At 40.2% G+C, this 21,935-nt stretch overlaps 1 protein-coding gene across 1 annotated transcript in view; it reads right to left on the bottom strand.

Moving 5' to 3' along the window:
• Window positions 1-12,025, bottom strand: part of LOC141416617 (uncharacterized) — a 48,869-nt gene extending 36,844 nt beyond the window's left edge. The window contains exon 1 of the mRNA XM_074053680.1: window positions 11,902-12,025. Coding sequence (XP_073909781.1) covers window positions 11,902-11,904 — 3 coding nt within the window. The 5' untranslated portion in view covers window positions 11,905-12,025. The remainder of the gene's footprint in view (window positions 1-11,901) is intronic.
• Window positions 12,026-21,935: the final 9,910 nt, after the last annotated feature.

Raw genomic sequence — 21,935 nt, 5'->3', positions numbered from 1 at the left:
CAGGACATCATCTATAGGAAAAACATGTAAAGATGTATACCACATAAGCCCACTTCTTATAGACCTCTCAGTTGCTTATAATTTGGGCAATGTCGCCAGGAATACAGACTGTCAGGAAGTGTAGCAGGGATTGCATCATCATCTGTGTCTCTTTAGAGCTCCTAGCCTTTGGTAGCCTTCTCCATGTTGTGTATGAAGGATAGGAGCACTGAAATAATGCATGCTTATCATCAAAAAGTAGAATCACATACTTCTACTTCAGAATTCTGAATGGAAATACATACACTGAGACATCCCTGTATATATAAGAAAAAAGATAAGCTTAAATAACTCTTTCAGACTTGGAGAATTAAGATGAAAAGACAATGCATTTTGTCTCAATTAAGGCAAAAGAGGCACCCCAGAGAAACTTTACTTTCACCAGAAATCCACAGAACAAAGGTGAGAAAAACTAAAGTGTCCCTGAAAGAGATTGAAGGCACCAAGGAATCACACATGAAAGCCAAAACTCCAGGGGACTGGCTTTAGCAGAAACTACAAATCTGTTAGTTTCATCTACATAAACCCTATTAGGATCTCTCAGTGACATTCACAGAATTCTGCTTCCTTTTCATACTGGGGATTTGAAAATAAAATATCAATTTTCAAATTTTAAATTATTGCATAAGTTCTACCATAGGAAACAGTGTATTTCCCACATTCATACCAGAAATTTCTACAACCCAGAGTTCATGATGAGAAGACAAACATACTATAACTACTTCAACAACAGATTAACAGAATCACATGTTGTAATATCTGTCCTTCTAGTATTGACATGTCCATGCTATACAAAAATAATAAAAAAAAAAAGATTTACAAACAGGCAGCAAAATGTGCATCATCAATAGAAAAGAAAGAATGCAGATTTCTGAAAAATCTAAGGCAGTGCTCTCATTTCACAAAGACCTTCTGGAAAGTGCCTAAAGTAGAATCAAAGGGTTGTGGGCAACCATGCAACAGGAAAATGGAAATACTATGTGTGAAGAAAATAGCATCATGTCCACTCTCTACAAACGATGAACAAATTATAAGAAATATGGTGAGACAATGGAAAATAATTGTAAGAGTTAGTCAAACTGCTTTTGCTGAAAATCATGGACACCCTACTTGGCACACAAATTAATTCAAAGTAGCAAAAAACATAGCATCTCTCCATTTTGAATTGAGCCTTGCAACCAACTTGGAGTCTAGGGAGGACAGGATAGATAATATCTTCATGACAGAGAACCAATACAACCCCCAAGAGTGGTCCCTTCTATGGATGGGTCACACTCCACATAACTCCAGAATCTCTCCTCACACTACAACTGAAAAAATAACCAACTATGAATGGAAGTGTTTAGTGATGTACAACTCTGGTCCCTGTCCTCAGTTCCTTGTCTAGTTAAACCTACCTCCACAGATGGCTGAAGATGGGCTGAGTGCTACTCTACCACTTCCCAAGGTATTTTCCTAGCCATGTACTAAGCGTCCCTTCTCTGCCTTCACCAAGCTTCTTTACTTGGCATTTAGGGTCAGTACTGGACCTGGCATGTGGAATCCCAGGAGTTTGGGCCTGGGGTCCAAAATTCCATTTTCAGCATGAGAGTACTGATTCCCGAAAAATCCCAGGCAGTGAACTCATTTCACAAAGACCCTAGAAACTGTCTAATGTACAATTAAAGTGTTGTGGACAACTATGGTGAAGAGACAGGAAAATGGAAAAACTGCATGAAGAAGAAAATATCAATAGAGATGTAGAAATCTTTGTAAGGATTATATTGAAAATATGAACTTGTATATAAAACAAGTTCAATGGAACCATCACTGTAAGTGCTCAGTGGTGGACAGGAAGGACAACAAAGAATTTGATGAGAAAATGATTAAAATGATGCAGTTGGAAGAAAAAGAAGACTATAAAATTCACGGAATGTGTCACAACTATCTGAATTTTGTAAATTGTTGAAAGGAGTACTCCAGAGAGAAGCAAAAGTATATAAGAACTTAGCTCACATAAACAAAACATGTTATGAAATTAATAAATGTACAAAAAATGCTTCATTTATTTCTACCCACTTGTATTCACAGAAAATGTATGCCCAAAGTCAATGCAAGTCAACTATGGACTAGGCTGGATTTGAAACATGATCCTCCTGACTTCTGCCTCCTGAGTAGCTAGGATTTACAGGTGTGAGCCATCTGCACCCAGCTATAGAGTGAAGTGTTAGCAAAATGAATTAGGTCACCCCAACTTTCAACAAACAACAAAACACATTAACACATATCCATGAATGATCTGAAAACAAATTCATATACTAACAGAATTTCCTACTGCATTTGAATTTATTCATGTTTATGCTACAATAATATTTCTGCATAAAAGTTTATGAAACATTAATAATTGGGACAAAAACAATAACAGTCAACAACATCAAAGGGTGAGTTTTGAGGCCACCTTTCATAGTCAGAGGTGTGAGTGAGTAAACAGACTGAAATGTAGCCATGCCCATGCATGCCCTCAAGAGTACAAACCCTCAGAAAAGAAGTCATAACACCTTTTCCATACACCATTAATAATACATGAATGGCAATATTAACACTTTCAAACTCTTGGAAACCAAAACAAGTAAACCTCTGCTTTGAGATTAATAGAGGATAACGTTTTGAAGAACGTACAAAAAAGCTAATGGTCAAATAAATTCAAGATGAGAAATGGTGGCCATATGGAACAAACATATGCTTTGGACTGGCATCTGCAATGGAGTCAGTGTGGTGAGACTCAATTGTGAACTTAAGGTGTCCCAATGGGACAGCCTATGATTTCTGATAAGGAGTGGTTCCTAGGGCAGGCCAGGAACTTACTGGACCAGCAGGGAAAGCATGGTGTTGTCATCTTGCGTGGTCCCTGATCAAAAGACATGCACATTCTCCATGTCTTGCCTGGAAGAACTGAGGCAGAACACATGGACATGTCAAGGAACTTCATTATCAGTGAGGGAGGGAATCACAAGCATCCTGTGACCTCTGCCAAAAGGTAGATGAGCAGTAAGCAGGGCAGAGAGAGAGTTGGGCTTTCAGTATCAAGACTATTTTTGCTGGGGTGGCATTGGGGTTTGAATTCAGGTCCTCATGTTTGCTAGGCAGATATTCTACTATTTGAGCCATTCCACCAGTACCTTTCTTGGATAGGGCCCATGAATTATCTGGCTATAATGTTTCTGATCTGTCTCCTGAGTAGCTACATGTGTAATTACATGTGGATTACATGTGTAATCCACAGGCACCCGGAAAGGAGTTTTAAACCCTTGGTAACCCATGGGAGGGGAAAGACTTGGGACAGGCTGGGGTGGAGGTGACAGGCTGAGCCTTTGGCTCAGTCAAAGGCTTGAATAATCTCAGCATATTTGCAACTGAAAGGAGCCTTGATATCCATTAAAACTTTTTTTTTTTTTTGCACCTGGGCATTGGTGTCTCATACTTGTAATCTGAGCTATTCAGTACATAAAAACATAAACACTGATGTTTGAAGCCAGCCTTGGGCAATAGTTTAGGAGACCCTATCCCTAATAAACTCATCCCATCAAGAGGGCTGGCAGAGTGGCTCAAGTGGAAGAGCACCTGCAAACCCTGGGTTCAAACCCAGTAATGCCCCCCACCAAAAAAAAATCCAAAACACTCTTATTTCAGGCTAACTAATACCAATACATATACAAAAATGTAGAATAGATTATGAAATTAAAATAACCAAAAAAAGTAAATATAATGAAATTATAAAGAACAGGGGGATGTTAAAGGAGAAAAAGAAGGTTAAAAATTTAAAAATGGATAAAAATGTGAGAAAGAAAAAATAGCAAAAGATTTACAATATGCTGTCAGGTTGACAGTAACTCAATTGGTAGAGTGACTGCCTGCAACACTAACTACTCAGAAGGCAGAGATCAGGAGGATCATGGTTCAACACCAGCGAGGGCAAATACTTCAACAGACCATATTTTGAAAAAACCTTCACAGAAAAGGGCTGGTGGAGTGTCTCAGGGTGTAGTCCCTGGTTTCGAATTCCAGTACCACAAAAAAAAAAAAAAGGAACAATTGTATAAAAAGAAATATTTACCTGATAGAATAATTTCCAAAAGAACTGCCCAGCCAAATGATTCGACATCATAATGAAAGGAGAAATGTAGAAAGGATAATTAGGAAGAAGGAAGAAAGGAAGGAAACAAGAAAGGAAGCATGGAAGCAAAGAAGAGATGAAGGGCAGAAACAAATGTCACCAAATGAAGCAAGGCATGCTGGTACAAGACTTCAATTCATCACTTGGAAAGAACAAGCCATGAGGATCAAGAGTTACATGCCAGAACTGGTGCCAGTGGCTCATATTTGTCATCCTAGCTACTCAGTAGGCAGAGATCAGGAGGATTGAGATTCAGACCCTGTCCAGGAAAAAAAAAAAATAATACAGGTATATGATAACATTCTGTATGGTCCAGTAATGCTGAGCAGGGTTACAACAGCAAAGGCAAGAAGCACCTGTGACAGGGTTCCTCAGCCTCAACACTAGCAACACTAGGGGCTGGATATTTAATTATGGGGGATGTCCTCAGCACTACACAATGTTTAGCAATATTCTTGACATTCACCCACTGGATGGTACTAAATCTAGAGCCTACTTCATGTCATGACAACAGAAAATCTCTGCACCCAGATGCACCTGTGCCCTAGGGATGAGAACCATGGAGCAGAAGGGCTCATATTGTAGAGTTCCTGATTAGCAATTGTGAGGCCCTGAGTTCAAACTCAAGACAACAACAACAAAAAAGTCTTCAATAAATTTAAAGGAATATATCACAGGCAACTGTGGCCCTAAGTAAGGAAAAGTCTCTGCTCATAGAGTGTCCTGTATGAACTCAAGATTACTCAAAATCACATGCCATAAAACTCAGCTATTTGCAAAATGATGTGCTAGGCCTATTCTGTATAGAGAATCCATGAGTTGACTAACAGTATCTAAGTAACCACTAGTAAACTCAATGACACATCAGCCTGTACATGTTGACATCCTTCTTTAGGCTGTTGTCAGCATCCCAATTCAGAGGCACAAATTTCTTTTACCTCTCCCTAAGAAATACAAAAAACCCCATAAACGAAGCTTTGCATTATGCTGTTTTACCTTAACATGGACTTAAATGTATTAAATAGAAAATTTAATGTATTAAATGTATTATAACTGTTCCATTCTGAGATTCTGAGTAATGTCACAAAATCTGGAATCCCATACCATCATTTTCCTCACTTCATTTCATCACCTAACTGCTGCATGATGTTACATCATGAATGATGAATAAGGGTGAGTATATATAATTTGATATACTGAGAAAAAACCAAATCAAAACCACTTACAGTCTGTTGGTATGATAGTTATTTTCATCATTAGGTGTTGAATCTAATCTCTTAAAGTGCATAGTTTCTAACATATTATAGATATGTATAGGGAAAAGCAATATAAACAGGGGTAAATGTAATCCAACACCTGTGGAGAAAAACAAGACTTATACAAGTGATGTTGCATGCTTTGAGTAATAAAAGTCCTATAAATTGTGCACTCTCATGAGTACCAGAACGGAGCTCCTTAATGCTGCTAAAGGGAAATGCTGCTTCCAAACATAGTTTATGTCCAGTCTGATATCTTACATGTATTTGCCAATGATGGAGTGAGTGAATAGATTTCAACATGGCTAATATATGTAAGGTTGTGATTGTGAACCATTTCATTTATGTAAAGGTGAATGGAATGAATACAGGCACCTTCACTATGCTAACATCTATAGGTTTTATCTGCAGTGTGGACTTTCATGGTTTGATGGTTGTGGAATGAGTGAAGGCATTCCCACCTAGCTTTCCTACACATACATACTCTCTAATGTGAGTTTGTTCATGTTTCTTAAGGTCACTGATAATTAAAAAGTCTTTCCCACATTAATTTTATCTATAGGAGTTCTCTCCTATATCAGTTCTTTCATTTATTTTAAGGCAACAGGGATATGTGAATGCTTTTCCACATTTCCCACATCCAGAATGTTTCATGAGTGAAAATGAATAGAGCACCTCCAATGTGAATGTACAAAGAGAAGACATTAGTAAGCTTCTACCTGGTTACTTTCAGAGCATCACAAATTTGAAACTAAATAAAACCAATGAAATACAGGGCAGATAATATTACAGTTTTTGTTTTAGCATAACAGCCCATACTTAACCAAGAGGTGTGCCATATGTCATTAGAAATAGATGCATTTCAGTGAGTGCCACTCCCTAATGCCTGTAATTCTAGCTAGTTAGGAGGAAGATATCAGTCAGATCATGGTTTAAAGCAATACCAGGCCCTATCTCAAAAATCACCACAGCCAAACAGTCCTATAAGAGTAGCTCAAGTGGTAGAGTGCCTGCCTGGCAACCATGAGGCCCAGAGTTCAAATGACAATAAGTCCAAAAAGAAATCCAAATAGATTGGTTGAACAAATATTAATATCTAATTGGATGTGTGCAATTCTCTAATTCCAACAACACACATGAAATATGGAACAAAATCCACTTTACAAAGTATAGTAGGTAGAATAAATATCTTAAAGTATTTGAAGTCATTGGAATAAAGAAAGTGATCCCCAGACCTGGACACCAGTATCTCACCCTTTAACCCTAGTTACTCAGGAGGCAGTGATCAGGAGGATTACATTTCAAATGTGGCTTGGGGAAATAGTTTGAGGGAACCTACCTTGAAAATCCCTAAGACAAAAAAGCCCTGCTGGAGTGGCTCACATGACACAGGTTGTTCTTAGACACCAAAAGTCCCATGTTCAAGCCCCAGGTCCAGAAAAAAAAAGAAAGTAAACTGGTCCCTTAGTCACATAAAAAGGCCCAAGTTTGTAATTCCCCCAGGATTATGGGTTAATGGTTAGAGGGGTCTATATAGCAAGAACCTCAAACCTCTCTGAAAAAGGAAAGAATGAAAAGGAAGGAAGGGAGAAGAAAGAAGAGACTAAAAAGCAACCTATGGTCTAAAATTAATAAACAATGTTGAAACTATATTATTAAACATGCAGTATTATAATAAAGAAATTAACAAATAGATCTCAAAAGAAAGCAAATAAGGGGTAGAAGGGTGGGGGAGGGGGTCAGGGTGGAGAAATGACCCAAATAATTTATGGACATTTGAATAAATACAAACAAACAAACAAAAAGAAAGCAAATAAGTATTTACTGGGTTTAATGTAAAAACAAAGTAAATTCTTGACAGAACAGGCATCATATACAGGTGGCCAAAAGTACAAAATCTCTTTAACCCATGAGAGAATGACAAATTCAAGCTCTACCTGAAAACATGCATTCTATGCTCCACTATGTGTTGGATAATATTCAAATTGCATTGGGAAACAAGAAAGAAAAAAACTGAAGACTTTCATAGGTATCATGTCACATGCCTTTCATCACAGCATTTGGGAGACTGAGGTTGGAACATTCTATGTTCAAAGTCAACCTGGGATACATATCCAGTGAAAGAGCTATGCTGTCTCAAAGAAATATAAAATGTAGAACATGTTGAAAGTCACAATCAAAAAGTGACACAAAGGGCTGGCAGAGTAGCTAAACTGGTAGAGTACCTGGGTAACAAACACAAGGCCCTGAGTTCAAAGCCCAGTCTGACAAAAGAAAAAATCATGAATACACACTTAAGAGACTCCTCCCAGCCCTTAAGCAAGCCAGTTGATGCAGCATCCCATTTAGCTGTCTTTACAGGCATCCAGCAGAATAAGAAGCTTATTTTCAGAGTAAAATTTAGAAATACATGTCCTATAGATCTGTAAGAAAGAACAAGCCAGGTGCCAGTGGCTCATGCCTGTAATCCTAGTACTTGAGAGGGTGAGATCAGGAGGATCATGTGTAGAGGCCAGCTTTGGCAAACTGTTCACAGGCTCTGGATCTGAAATAACTAGTGCAAAAGAGACTGGACTGGATGTGTTGCTAAGAGGTAGAGTGCCTTCTGTATAAGCACAAATCTGTAAGTCAAGTTTTCTCTCCACACCATCTGTGGAGGAAACCAAGCTATATACAGGTGACATGGCATGTTTCCACTATTAAAAGTTCAATGCACTGTGCACTCTCATCAGGTTGAGAATGGAGTTCTTTCATATTACTAAAAGGAAGCAGGATACGTGAAGGCTTTCCCTCATTACTTCAAGACATTGAGTTTCTGTCCAGTGTGGCATCTTGCATGTACTTTGTACTAATGGGAATGAGAGAAGACATTCCCATAGATCTTACATCTGTAAGTTTATCACAGATTGTATCACTTCATTTTTTTGAAGATGAACGGAATGAATACAGACAGATTCATTATGCTTACACATACAGAACCAGCATCTGAATTGTGGAAATTGTTGAAAGGAGTTCTCTAGACAGAAACATAAGCTAAGAACTTAGAACACATGAAGAAAACACTGTTAGGAAATAAAATGGATGAACAAAAAAATCTTCACTTTCTTCCTCACTACTGGTATTCAAGGAAAATGTTTGCTTGAAGTCATTGAAAGTGAACTATGGACTAGGCGATCATGCCTTATAATAAGAACAATTTGTAAATACAGTTATATACAGGTTGAGGAACAATAATGGGGAACATGCCAATATGCCTGTCCTCCCCAGGACGCAGCACATCTTTATTTGAAATGCATTTAGCTACTTGGAAAAGAAGTTTACATGGATAGGAAATTACTAATAATACATTTTTTAAATGTTTGGTATCATAAAGGATAGAAAATGTGATAATATAACTAATTAATAAAGGACCACACCTATCAGACTGGCTCAAATGGTATTGTGCTTTTTGAGCAATCACAAGACCCTGAATAATATACAAGGAAATAGGTAAATAAATGTAAGTAAATAAAGGATTTCTGCAAGACTGTACTATACCAGTTAAATGCACAACACACCATTTTGCTGAATTTATTATAACCATCCGAACTTCCAATTAAAAGGAGAACACCAATTAAATGAAATAAACAAACAGCAAAAGAAGAATGACAGGGAGGGAGGGAGGGGTGAGATGGGGGCAAGAGTAACATGAAGGAACAACTAGAAAAATGCTCAACATTACAGATCATCGGTATAGGGCAACCAACAGCATACAAAGAAGTTGTTTAACTCTAAATGGAAACGTGTAATAAATTAGAACATTCCATGTATTTGGCAAATCACAGAATAAGCAAGCATCCAACAAGTTCAGATGAATGCATACGTTATCAAAACTTCCTGATTATCCATGATCTACACAGCACCAATCCCCCAACATCTGCCCTGAAAGAATATTCTTTTGACAGTGAAAAACACTAGGGCAAATTTACATACTTAAAATGAGCAAAATCTTTTGGGTATCCTCACAACTAGGAATATGGTTTATGGGTTTGAGCCTTTGTTAAAGATTAATTGCACCAGAAACTGTTGTCATACACCCAACTTGAGGTGAGTGGAATACACACAATCATCTTGTCATATCCTGTGACCTTACCGATCTTTGTCAATGTTTGTTGAGATGTTTTAATTACAATGCTTATCTTCACAAACCTTCTGATCTCTTCTACCACTTTAGGTTTGCTTAGTATATCCACATGGTTTATGACTAACTATTACCCATGAAGTCTATTCAATGTGTACTCTTTCCTTCATGAACCATGCTTTACTTTTGCTCAACTCCAGTGTCTTGCCTGAATTCATCTCACACAAGGCATAAGTACCAAGAATGGACACTCTGGTAACATTACCAAACATTCCCCAGAGATCCCAAAAGTTATGACCTGTGCTGTATTTCTTTGCCATCACTTCTGATAACAAATATGTTGTGTTGTCAACATCAACCAACTTTCAAATACCAACTGAGTGTCCTACCACTCAACTCTGACACCATCCAGACTTGGCACAGTCCCTGCAACTTCTGGGCATCAGTGTGAAGCAGACAACAACCCATAGCACATTTGCTATGCCTTCCCTTCCTATGGTTATAGAGAGGTACCACCCTGAAACAAGTCATTAGAATAAATTCAAATGTTGCCTGAATGGGGCTCAGGAAAACCAAATGCACTTCTTTTGACTCAGAAATTCCAAGGATTTCTGAATCTCTGTGCTAGAAACAGATACAATGAAGAAAAATTTTAATTTATACTACGCACCCACATCACCTCTCAAATACACAAACTTTTTGCCCTATCAGAAAGAATATAAAAGTGTCTTTCTCTTAGCCTGGGCCTCCCAGACTTGTCTTCATTGGCACAAATTCCACTCTCTCTACCCAACTACTTGAGGCCAAAGGAAAGTGGTGGATGATTTATTCTGAATGTTGTAATCCTCATAAATAGCTGTGATTAACCCTCACTTCCAATCGAAATGATTGTGCTAGGAAAGGAGCAACACTCTTCCCATTATCCCCTTAGTTAACTCAGACATTCCCCAACACACTTTCCAAATGCCCTTTTTCTGCATCAAAAATGATTACGTGAAGCAATCAGTGCAAATATCTTTTAAATGATGTGTAAAGGGTTGTAATGTGAATTTTGACAAACCTCAGCCTGAGTCAGTGCACAAACCACACTCTATTATCACTATAAGATCACGAAGAACCAGGATCACCATGGTTCTAATCCTAGCTCTTCAGGAGGTAGGGATGCTCAGGAAGATTGAAATTCAAATCTGGGCTACCAAATACTTCTTGAGACCCTATCTTGAAAAAAACCCATCACATAAAAGAACTGCAGCATCACTCAAGTTGTAAGAGCAAACGTGAGGTCCTGAATTCAAATACCAGTGCAGCCATAAAAACAAAAAAAGACCAGTTATTCTAGCACTGATAGCTCTTTCCAGTAAACCTAGGTATAACTTAGGTCAGTTCAGAAAAATAGTTTACAAGACCCCATCTCCAAAATAACCAGAGCAAGATAGTCTGGATCAAGCAGCTGAACACCTGCTCTGTAAATGCAAAGTTCTGAGTTCAAACCTCAATCCCCAAAAATAAAACATGAAAACAAGGAAACAAACGAGACAAAGATGATCACAGGAGAAAACTGACTTTCCAATATACATGTCTGTTTGCCACAAAAATCTTTCTTCCCCTGTTTTCTCCTCTCTTTGAGACCAACTCGCCTTTCTGTCTTGAGATGCCTCCAGATCTTACTTTTGGGGATTTTCCCAAAATTTAAGGGAATTTAAGAGTAATTCCCTTAAAGTCATGGCCTAATTTAATCACCATTTCATTATAAAACAATATTTTAGAAACCTATGGACAATTAACATGTAAGTTAGGAAGAGCAAAAAGTGTTCTCTCCAAACAGAAACCAAGCACACGCACATGAGGAGCTGCATTTCCAGTGATTCAGGCAATGTGTGGGATTCATGGAAATTTAGGGACTTAGTGGCAGTGCTGAGAAGCACTGGATTGAGGGGACATGGCATACAGTTTAGCCCATGCTGCCCTTGAACCTGAAGGACACAAAGGGAAGCCAGGTCCCAGTAAGGAGTAATGGGGACACTGCAAAGGAACACCTGAACAAACTCCATTAAAAACTCATGAGAATCCCCAGCCACCTCAGTTTGCTGGCTAGGGATTTGCAGGCAGAAACTCCCAGCAGAGCTGTGTGATGGCATGAAGTCCCCTCACAGGGGCGAAGGACGGAGTTCAAAGCTTTAGGCCCACCAGCACCCTCCAGGCGGCCACAGACCTAAGGCCCCTGCCACGTGATCAGGGCGCAGACTCCAGAAGGTACAAGGCCCAAAACCACGGCAGCTTCTGGATCCAAAATTCCCTCCACCCAGCTCTGCAGATGCCCAGTCCCCTCTCACCATTTCCCGCTTCTGACGCGTCCAGGTGGCCTCCCTGTGATCCTGCAGTCAGAAGATTTCACACAGCTGCTAGAGCTGGGGAGCCTGAGCAATGACCCACCAGCAGGCACAGGGCAAATATGGCGATAATGAGGAAGGCATCATGAATTTCCTACCACCGTCGCTCCTCATTGGACTGGAGGTGCAGACGATTGAACGGCCGCTCTGATTGGCTAATGGAAACAGGGCCCAACCCCCAAGCCCTTGAGTGATGGCAAGGTGGAGTGGGGAGGAGGTGCTAAACTGGTGAGTTGAAAATGAAGGAATCCAACACAGGCCTTGCCAATCAGGCTTCCTTTGTTGGATATGTTTTAGTTTGTGGGATAATTACATTCAATAAAACTTTCCCTGGCCCTCTGGGCCCAGCAAATGCCTCTTATCATACTCACTGTGACCTTCTTGTGTACTACTTTTGAAAATGGGAAAACAGGTTTACTCAGAGATTCTAGACTCAATATTCCATAGAGAAAATTCATCCTGTCAGACAAGGAGGGGAGACTCAGGTAGACTAGGACACAGGATGTCCATGTAGGGCTGATGGTCAAACTCTGAAAACTGGAATGAAGCAGATGGCCAGGGATTTCTTGCACCTCATATTTCAATCTAATTATTTACACCCAGAGAATAAAAACACATTGCCAAAAAAGTAATTTACGTATTTAATGTATGGACCCCACCTCCAAAAGAACCAGATCAAATAGACTGGATATTTGGTTCAAGCAGTTGAGCACCTGCTGTGTTAATGCAAAGCTAGGAGTTCAAACGTCAGGCCCCAAAAATAAAACAAGCAAATAAGGAAACAAACAAGACCCAGATGATCACAGGAGAAAACCGATTTTGCCAATCTCCATGTCTGTCTGTACCCAAATTCTTTCTTCTCCTGCTTTTATCCTCTATTTGAGAGTAAAACGCCTTTCTGCCTTGAGACGTCTACATATCTTTTGGGGCATTCCCTCTAGAGTAATACTCTTAAAGTAATGGTCTAAGTTAATCACCATTTCATTATAAAATGATGAAACAATATTCTAGAAACAACCCCCGGACAATTAACAGTTAAGTCAGGGCAAAGAAGAAAACAACCACGTGCACATGTGGATTCGCATTTCCAATGAATCTGGCAATGTGCAGGATTCGTGGAAATGTGGGAACGATTAGCAGCACTGAGAAGCACTGGATTTAGCCATGCTTCCCTTGAACCTGAAGGACTTAAAGGGAAGCCAGGTCACAATTAAGGGTTGGCGGGACACTGCACAGGACCTCCCTGACCCAGCACAAACTGCATAAGTACACGGTGGTACCCCCAGCCACCTCGTTGGCCAGATAGGGATTTACAGGCAGAAATTCCCAGCAGGGCTGTGGGCTGGGTTGAAGTCACCTCACCAGGACATGGGACTGGGTTCAAGGCCCCCAGTCCACCACCACCAACCAGATGGCAAACCTAAGACCCCAACAGTGTGATCAGGATGCAGACTCCAGAATGGACAGGGCCCAGTGAAAACCACTGCAGCTCTGGATCCAATATTTCCTCCACCCAGCACTGCAGATGCCCAGTCTCCCTCTCACCATTTCCCGCTTCTGACGTGTCCAGGTGATGTCCCTATGGTCCTGCAGTCAGAAGAATTCACACAGCTGCTGGAGCTGTGTAACCTGAGAAGACACCCAGGAGCAGAAACATGGCAAATATGGGGAAAATGCTGTAGGCAACATTGACCTCCTACCACTGTCTCCAGAATAACTAAGATTGCAGACTGGAAACACCAGTCCCAGGCTTAAATTCTCATTTAATTGTGCTTTCCCTGTATTCCATTTTGTTTTCACTATTAGGACAGCAAATATATATTTTTTTACTATTTTTTTTATTTGTTATGTTCTTTCACTTTGCAATGTGTATTTGCAGTTGCTGTTAATGCAGTTTGTTTCTTTTGTTTCGTGTGTGTGTGTGTGTGTGTGTGTGTGTGTATTACTATGGGTTTGGCCCAAGACCTTGTAATTGTTAGGCAAGCTTTCTAGTGGTGAGCTACATCCCTATGTATTTTTATTTTGAGACCAAATCTCACTAAGTAACACTAACTGATATCCAATTGATTATCTTAGTGCAACATCCTCCCCGGTGGCTGGGATTTTAATTGTGTAGCAACACAACTGAGACTTTCATTCACATTTTTGTGATTCTGACTTGGCCTACCACTTCCTCAGCAGGTACATCAAAGGCCTGGAGTACACTTTCAAATAACATTACAGAGGTTCAGCATCATGGAATGCTCCAGTGTCTTCCCTTCCATATTTAGATGCTCTCATTCATCATTTGTACTCAGCAACTGAGAGTACCCAGTACTTACATTTATATATTACAACAAATGTGAATAAATGATTTTGGGGACTGGAGGCATGGCTCAAGTGTTAGATCATGTACTTAGCAAATTTGAATCCCTAACTTTAAACCCCAGTATGCCGAAAGGAGAGAAAGGATTTAGTGTATCTTTATTTAATTCTTTTTAGCACTCTTTCTTTGTGGGATCTTTATTTCTAACCACCTTTCCCTTCTCTCCAAAAACTCATTGCCATTTTTGCAATCCTGATGTACATGTGATATATCCTGTAAATATTATTCAATTTTCATATTCTTGTTCAGAATGAATAATTTCAATTGCCTTAGGAAGAGGTGTAGAACCACCTCTGAAGAGAAGATTCTCAAAATCCAAGTCATCTTTTAAATGTGAGGAGGAGTTGTGGCTTGAGAAGTAGAGCACATGCTTTACAAGGGCAAAGCCCTGAGTTCAAAACCCAATTGCACAAAAAATGTGAAATACATCTTTGTTGGTAGCATTAAAGAAGATACTGAAAATTATCAATTATAAGATGATTTTGTAAAGGATGGCAAAAATGAAGTGCCTGAAATCACAGTTCCAAATGCATTCCAAAAAATGGGGAGTTCGTTTATGTAAACTTTGATGATCGAGACACCAAGGATAAAATTGTAATTCAGAAATATCCTAGTGTGTGCTGGTTTATAGTGCCTGATGCCTGTCAACTCATCTACTCAGGAAACAAAAACTGGTAGTCTCATGGTTTCAGACCAACCTGGGCAAAAAGTTAATGCAAAGTTATTTCAGACAATAACCTACATGGTGGTATTTGCAAATAATTCCACCTATATGGGAGGTATCTGTGGAAGGATTATAGTTTGAGGCAGCCATGGTCAAAATGGGAGATCCTACCTGAAAAATAACTAAAATAGCACTAAATAATTTGGGAGCCTGGCTTGAGTTCCAAATGCCGATGTCCATGGTCAAAAATGTGTGGTAGAGCCTGTCAGGACAGAGCAAATCAGAGAAGAATGTTGTCCTTGGGACCTTGTCACAGACTTCAGCTAGTAGTGGGCAGCTGCATGGGTGAAGTGGAATGAAGATGTGGTGAGTAGTAGAGGTTTGCCTGCCCTGTATGACACAGTGCCCCAGGGTAGTCAGTGAACAAGGGTTGCAATCAGCTATGTTTCTGAGCAGTCTGTTAACAAAGTCCCCACCTTGCCTAAAGAAAAAACAAAGAAACATGGGTTCTATTCTCCTCTGTCATCAACAATGATCAAATTGCATTGCGAAATAGGAAAGACAACAAAAACAAGAACAAAACAACACCATACCTTAAAATGTTCAACATCAGGGCTAATGAACACAAACAATATATAATAAAAAATAAATCCAGTTAAATAGTAGACAAAATCAAATGATGTTTGTCACTGCAACATTTGACAAACAACCCAATAAATAAGCACATATCCAGGAAAGATCAAGTGATAAATTCATATACCATTAAATTTTCCTAACTAAATTTTATTTCATCCAAGTATCCATAAAAGAATTTTTCCCAGTTCTTTACAAAATTTATGAAACTTGCATGCTAAGGCATCATTTTATCATTAAAATTTTACAGGAAAATCAGCACAAAAAATTCCTCATTGCTTGAGTAAACAGCAATTTCACAGAAAAAAAGATTCTAAGAAAGGAAAAAATGAGAAGCCATTCAAGGATGCAGCCTGTTGAACCAACACTAACTACATGAGGAGAATGCTACACACATTTTTAAATGTAGTGAACACTGTCTCTGTGCAGATGCAGTCCATTGTGGCTCACTTGGAGGAAAAGAGTGAGAGGAACCTACAAAACCAGGAAATTTCACTCCAGGACCTCCACACACACAATTTTCCCCACTTCCATTATGAAATGGCTCACTATGACACAGGATCATTGGGAAAGGTGTCAAACTCTCATCCAGAGCCAATTCATTATTCAGAGCTGTGCTGTCTTTTCTTGGCATTGCTAAACTTAAATGAATTCTCCAACACTAATGGCATCCAATATTTTAATTCTGAGGACAGTCTGTAATGCAGAACTGTATATATCCTAGAAGTTTGGCACTGAGTCCCCCCACACTGGTACCACTGTAGGTTCTAATCCCACAGGTGTTTGCTATGTATGGTCACCATTCACCATCTTTTTTTTTTGTGGTACTGGGGTTTGAATCCAGGGCCTCACACTTGCTAGGTAGGTGCTCTACCACATGAGCCATTCCAACAGCCCTTCTTTGTGTTCAGTATTTTTGAGATAGATTCTTGCAAACGATTTGCTCAGAGCTGGCTAATGTTCCCAGGGCTGCTTTCAAACCATAATCCTCCTGCTTTCTACTTTTTAGAAGATAGGATTGCAGATGTGAGTCACTGGTGCAGAGCCCCATTTCCTATCTTGAAGTTATCTGGTGATGACACTGTGCACCATCTCACTACTGCCACAAAGACACTACCTAAAAACACCAAGAACAAACAACCAAAATTTCTCCATTCTGAGCAACATTCTGAGTTTTACTTACTCCATAGCAGAACCTGGGAACAAGAGCAACACAAATAAACTCTGAAATTAATAAAACATTTTTTTCCAGCAGGCACATCCCAAACGTATCTTGTTTTTCCATGGTCTATGACAGGCATTCTCAGTTGTCACAAATAACATTGTGACTAGATCAGTGACCTGACTACAAATGCAAACTGCTGAAAATTCAGCCAGGATTACCCAAGTAATCCTGCTGAACACTGATGATTAAAGACCACCCCACCATCCTTCCCCTTCTCATTACACTTAGATGTCCTTCCTTTTTAAATTTACACCAAGGCAAGCAAAAACTTTCCATTTCCCTCCTTTATGCCTCAAAATCAGTTGCTTAATTGATCACAAGAAACAAAATATTCATTAAGCAAACTGCCCTGAATATTCTCTGCTTACCAGGTCTGTGATCTCTGACCATGTCCAATAAGAAGAAGCAAATGACACCTCCTTTACTGACACTCTAAGGACTGGCTGTCCTTACGGAAAGATCTGCTATAGGACCCAGATACTGTTCTTTCATCATCCTTAGTCTCCAACCTTCTTTCTCCTCCTGTTTGCTCCTCCCTGTAAAACACAGAACTGTCCTAATTCATCCTTAAGACCCTGCAGGTCTTGAAGTTTGTTCTATCCCAAACTGTGACTTCCTTTCACTATGTTCATGTCCTTCCTCAATCTGAATTTCATTTGTGAAAATACTGTCTAGAAATAGGTCAAGGTCAATATCAATATGTCAGAGAGGGCAACAATCACAAACCCTAAACACCTCCCCAAATCTATTCTTTACTTTGAACACCAACTGCATATACAATCTATTTTCAGTGAGTTGGGAAATAACTGTAAAGTTAGGGATTTATTTCAGCTATAAAAGTACTTGATTGGGGGACTGACTCTGGATTTAAGACTTCAAACATTTATGTTACTCAAGTTTTCAAATGTTTATATCACTCTGGTCAATCAGATGTGCATAGAGTTTGCAAGAGCAGGAAACACAAGGACCACAGAGCCTTGGGAACTGCACAGTAACCTATGACCTTTGGCCATGTCCACAGTCTGGAGAGGCATGAGCTCTAATGCAGAGCTCCCTGAGAGTGTTCTGGGTCTGGGACACATGACAATGATAAGGTTCGACCCATCCACCCAGCCCCAACCCTAGAAAAGAGAAGACCAAGTGAGAAGCAGCACCAGGAGTGACTTGGTCTGCAGGCTACAAGGCTGTGATGGAGAGGATCAATTCCATCACAGCCGCTAAGATCAGTGTCAACCCTATGAGCCTGCCCAGTCTGGGAATGCAGTTCAGAAACACCATTTCCTACTTCTGTGGTGAATTGTTCTCACACATCACCATTCACACAAGCAATGCACAGTGGGAAATTGACTCACAAAGATGGATCTCAGGAGCACAGAGTGATCTAGAAAATGAGGCACCAGGAAATGCAATTTCTGCTAAGTAGTGGGGCCTCTTCCTGATGGACTCTGTTTGGTCTATCCTTACACTTTGCTCCTTGCAGCACTCCTCCTTGGTTTCTGATCCAGGACCACTAAGGGGAGAAGGGATCCTTTTACTGGCAGAGTGCCAGGACCAAATATCTGTTTCCAGTTTTAGCCCTTAGCAGCTTAGACCTCCTTTCTAGTCCCTACAAAGCCAAGCCTGTGGATTCATTATAGTTAAGCAGAACTTCCTCCTGAATTTTAAGGGTGGAAGCTGCTTGTTCCACTTGGAAATTGGGACAGAAGTCTGTGGAAGGAATTCCGCAATGAGTGTGAGAGATTATACCAGCTGATCTGGCAGAAGTAGCACTATGTACACCAGAGCAAACACTTTTCCTATTACAGTTACATGATCCATCCACACTTTACAACTTCTGACATGCTCCCACATCTTCCCAAAGGCTCATGATTTTGCCTCAACAATGGTTACCTGAATTACTCAGTGCAAACAAAGCAACTCTAAAGCAAGCAGATTTTTTGAGAGGGTGGTACTGGTGCTAGAGGTCAAGGCGTCACACTTGCTAGGCTGGCACTCTACCACTTCAGCAATTCTAGACGCCCTCCAAATTTCTTTTAACTCTTGTTTTCTCCTCCCTTTAAAAAAAACTCTTCTGTGTAACAATTGGGGTGCCTGCATACCTTACTTTGGGGAAAACCTGAGTGTAATACATGAATGAAAATCATTTCCTGTATTAATAATGATGTCATTGTAAAATGAGAAACAGTCTGAGGACAGTAACAGGCATGTGAGGGAGGGGACCGAGTCCCCTTCCACTGCAAGAGCAACCATGTATGTATGTAGTTGCTCATTTACAATGGTTCTGGCAATGTAGGGGATACATAGACATTCAGGGATTAGTTGTAGCACTAAAAATCCTGGCCTCATAGAACAGGCTCTGGATTTAAGTCCTGTTTACTCTGAACCTGGAAGTCCCATAGGAAACCCAGAAATTCACCTTAGAGAAAGAGCAGAAAGTATACACTGCATTGCAATACTCCTCCCCTACACCTACTTCATAAACAAGCCCAGAGGGTCCAATGAATACCCTGTCATCAGCACACAGACTGGGAGCCTCATGCTTAGTGTGGTTGTTTAGCAAGGACTGTGGACTAGGATGAATCACCTCACATAAATAGTCTAGAGTGTTCAGAGAATTCATGACTCCCTTTCTGGCCCAACCCTGAAGGAGTCTGATGCCCAAAGACTGAGTGGCATCAAAAGTGGGATCAATCCACCCATTGAGAACATGACTGTGGCCCTCTTTTCCCAAGTACAGAGCCTGGCCATGCTGTCACCATTTACTGCTGCCGTTGCGGTCAGGTGTCCTCTAAGGTTTTGCACTCAGTATAAATCACTCAGCTGCCAAACTGATGGTTCTGAGAAGACTGTCATCAGTGGACACTGGGCAACATGGCACATAGCTTCATGCTCCATTGTGCATTATGGATCATTAACATTGGTGCTCACTATTGGTACACATTGGATAGAAACAGCCTCTCTGACCGGCTAATGATTTAGGACACTAGTGGCAGGATCAGTATGCTATTCCTGCCTGTGCTGATCTATAGGATAGTAACTTCCAACAGCCAATGCTTGGGCTTCCTCATTTCTACAAAGTTTCATGGCCCCCCATAATAGGCACCATCTTTGTATTATACATTTGTGCGCTTCGTGCTTATTTCTTCTGTACAAGTGTACATGGGGACTTCCATGTACAGAATCCCAAGGAGAATCATGACATCAGAGAGGGAGGGGTAAGAATGTCAGGCAAGGATACTGCAAGTGGATTGAGGGCTCATGTGCATAATCAGGAATTTGGATGAAGGCACAGGGACAATGTTTTCTCAAAAAAGTTTTGTGTCTGTTTTCAGCCATGAAAATGCTCCAGCAATAGATCTACATTATTTAGTATATACAGAAGGTAAAGTTATGTAGAAACAAATTATACAAATAAATCAACAACAATGAAAAGCAACCTTTGAACTACCTCAGAGAAGGAGGTTTCATTGTACAAGGTCACAAGGGAAACCTATATTCCCATGCTTCAACACAGCTCCAAGGATAAAGAGTACACTAAGCACTGAAAAGGAGCCCTGGAAGACTTAAGTTCCTATTGCTGATCAGAGAAACCTGAGGTTATAACACTGGAAGCCCATCTCCTAGTAACAAACTCTAGGCTTGAACACCTTATATTCCCCACATAGACTATCTCAATTCATTTATTTTCAGGTTCTTATCAAAAGAAACTGCAAAACACAAAAGTCCTTTCTCTAGAAGACTAGCAAAATGAGGCTTTCTTTGAGTCTGAACTTCACAGATTTTCTTCATGTATTCATGGACAAGTGTGAATCTAGAATTACTGTGTGTGTTAAAATCAAACCACTGTATGGAAAATGGTTTCACATAACCACAGTTCTACCTTCAGAAAGAAGAAAACACCCTGAGCATTTATTTATGGGTCAACCAATTTCAAGTATATGCAGCTTCATTGTGTATGAAAAATGATCTTTTCTATCAAAGTATTTGTTTACCTCTTAGAAAAATTCCTTGGGTCGCCATCCTAGGTGAATTGCATGTTTAAAGGGTCCTTGTTTCTTCTTCCAGATTCCTGTATAACTCCTTTGTCCATCAAGCTGTAACCCATCCCCCAGGCCTTTTACCCAGTCTAGGGAGATTGTGAAACTTTGACCTGGACAAATCCTGGGTTAGGGGCAGCTACAACTGCATCAGAGATATAAGGAGGAGCCATGGTAGGCCATTTTGTGCTTGCATGTTTGCTTAGCTGGAGTGAGCATGTTTGCACACTTTGATCAGAGTAAATTGCCTTGTCAAGATTTTCTGTCTCTTGTGTGTCTGTTTCTGGCACTGGAGAGTTATTAATTCCATCAATTTGGGGTTTTGTCTGGGATATTACATTCAGTCCTGGAAAGGGGCCTTCCCCAGGGAGATGCGCCCTGCTGCCTTGTTGTGGCAGCCCCAAGGTTCGGTCAACAGCAACAACTTTTTGGATCTGTGAATGAACTTGGACTCCAGAGTGCTTGAAGACAGCAACTGAGGAGACCATATAAGTTTTGTGCATAAACCAAGAAAAGAAATGTCACGGGGGTGACCGAGTAATGTCTTGGTGGTCAGGATATTGGGGCTGTGTGATGTGAGACATGTCGGGTGACACATGGCAAAAGTGGAGTCCTGATCCATAATTCTGAGGTGAACTCATACTATTTAAGGCGGATTATATTTTTAAATCTAATCCAGGTTAGGAGTTTATACTGACCCATAGGCTACCAAAAGTTGCCTCAAACTCCCACAAAGGATGTGGGAAGAAATGGACAAAGCAAAAAAGAATCAGAGTGCAGGAAACCACCAAGGCAAAAAGGGGAGTTGAGCTCCTTATAGACAGAGCAAAGTCAACCAGAAGGGAGAAATGGGAAATAAAGGCAACAAAGAGGGGGGCCAGAAAACAAAGGCCCAGGATAAAATCTGGGAGCCACCTAGGGAAGATGTTACTATCGGGAAAAAGAAACAAAGAATGGCTAAATACTGTTGTGTTATCTGGACCCAAGAACTAATCTTAAAGCCTTTGGATTTTTGGCCAAAATTGAGTCTGACAAGGACTGGGTCTGCCAACT

This window comes from Castor canadensis, chromosome 14, assembly GCF_047511655.1.
Source record: "Castor canadensis chromosome 14, mCasCan1.hap1v2, whole genome shotgun sequence".
In the NCBI taxonomy this organism is placed as follows: Eukaryota; Metazoa; Chordata; class Mammalia; order Rodentia; family Castoridae; genus Castor; species Castor canadensis.
This window is presented reverse-complemented; position numbering and strand designations above follow the sequence as displayed.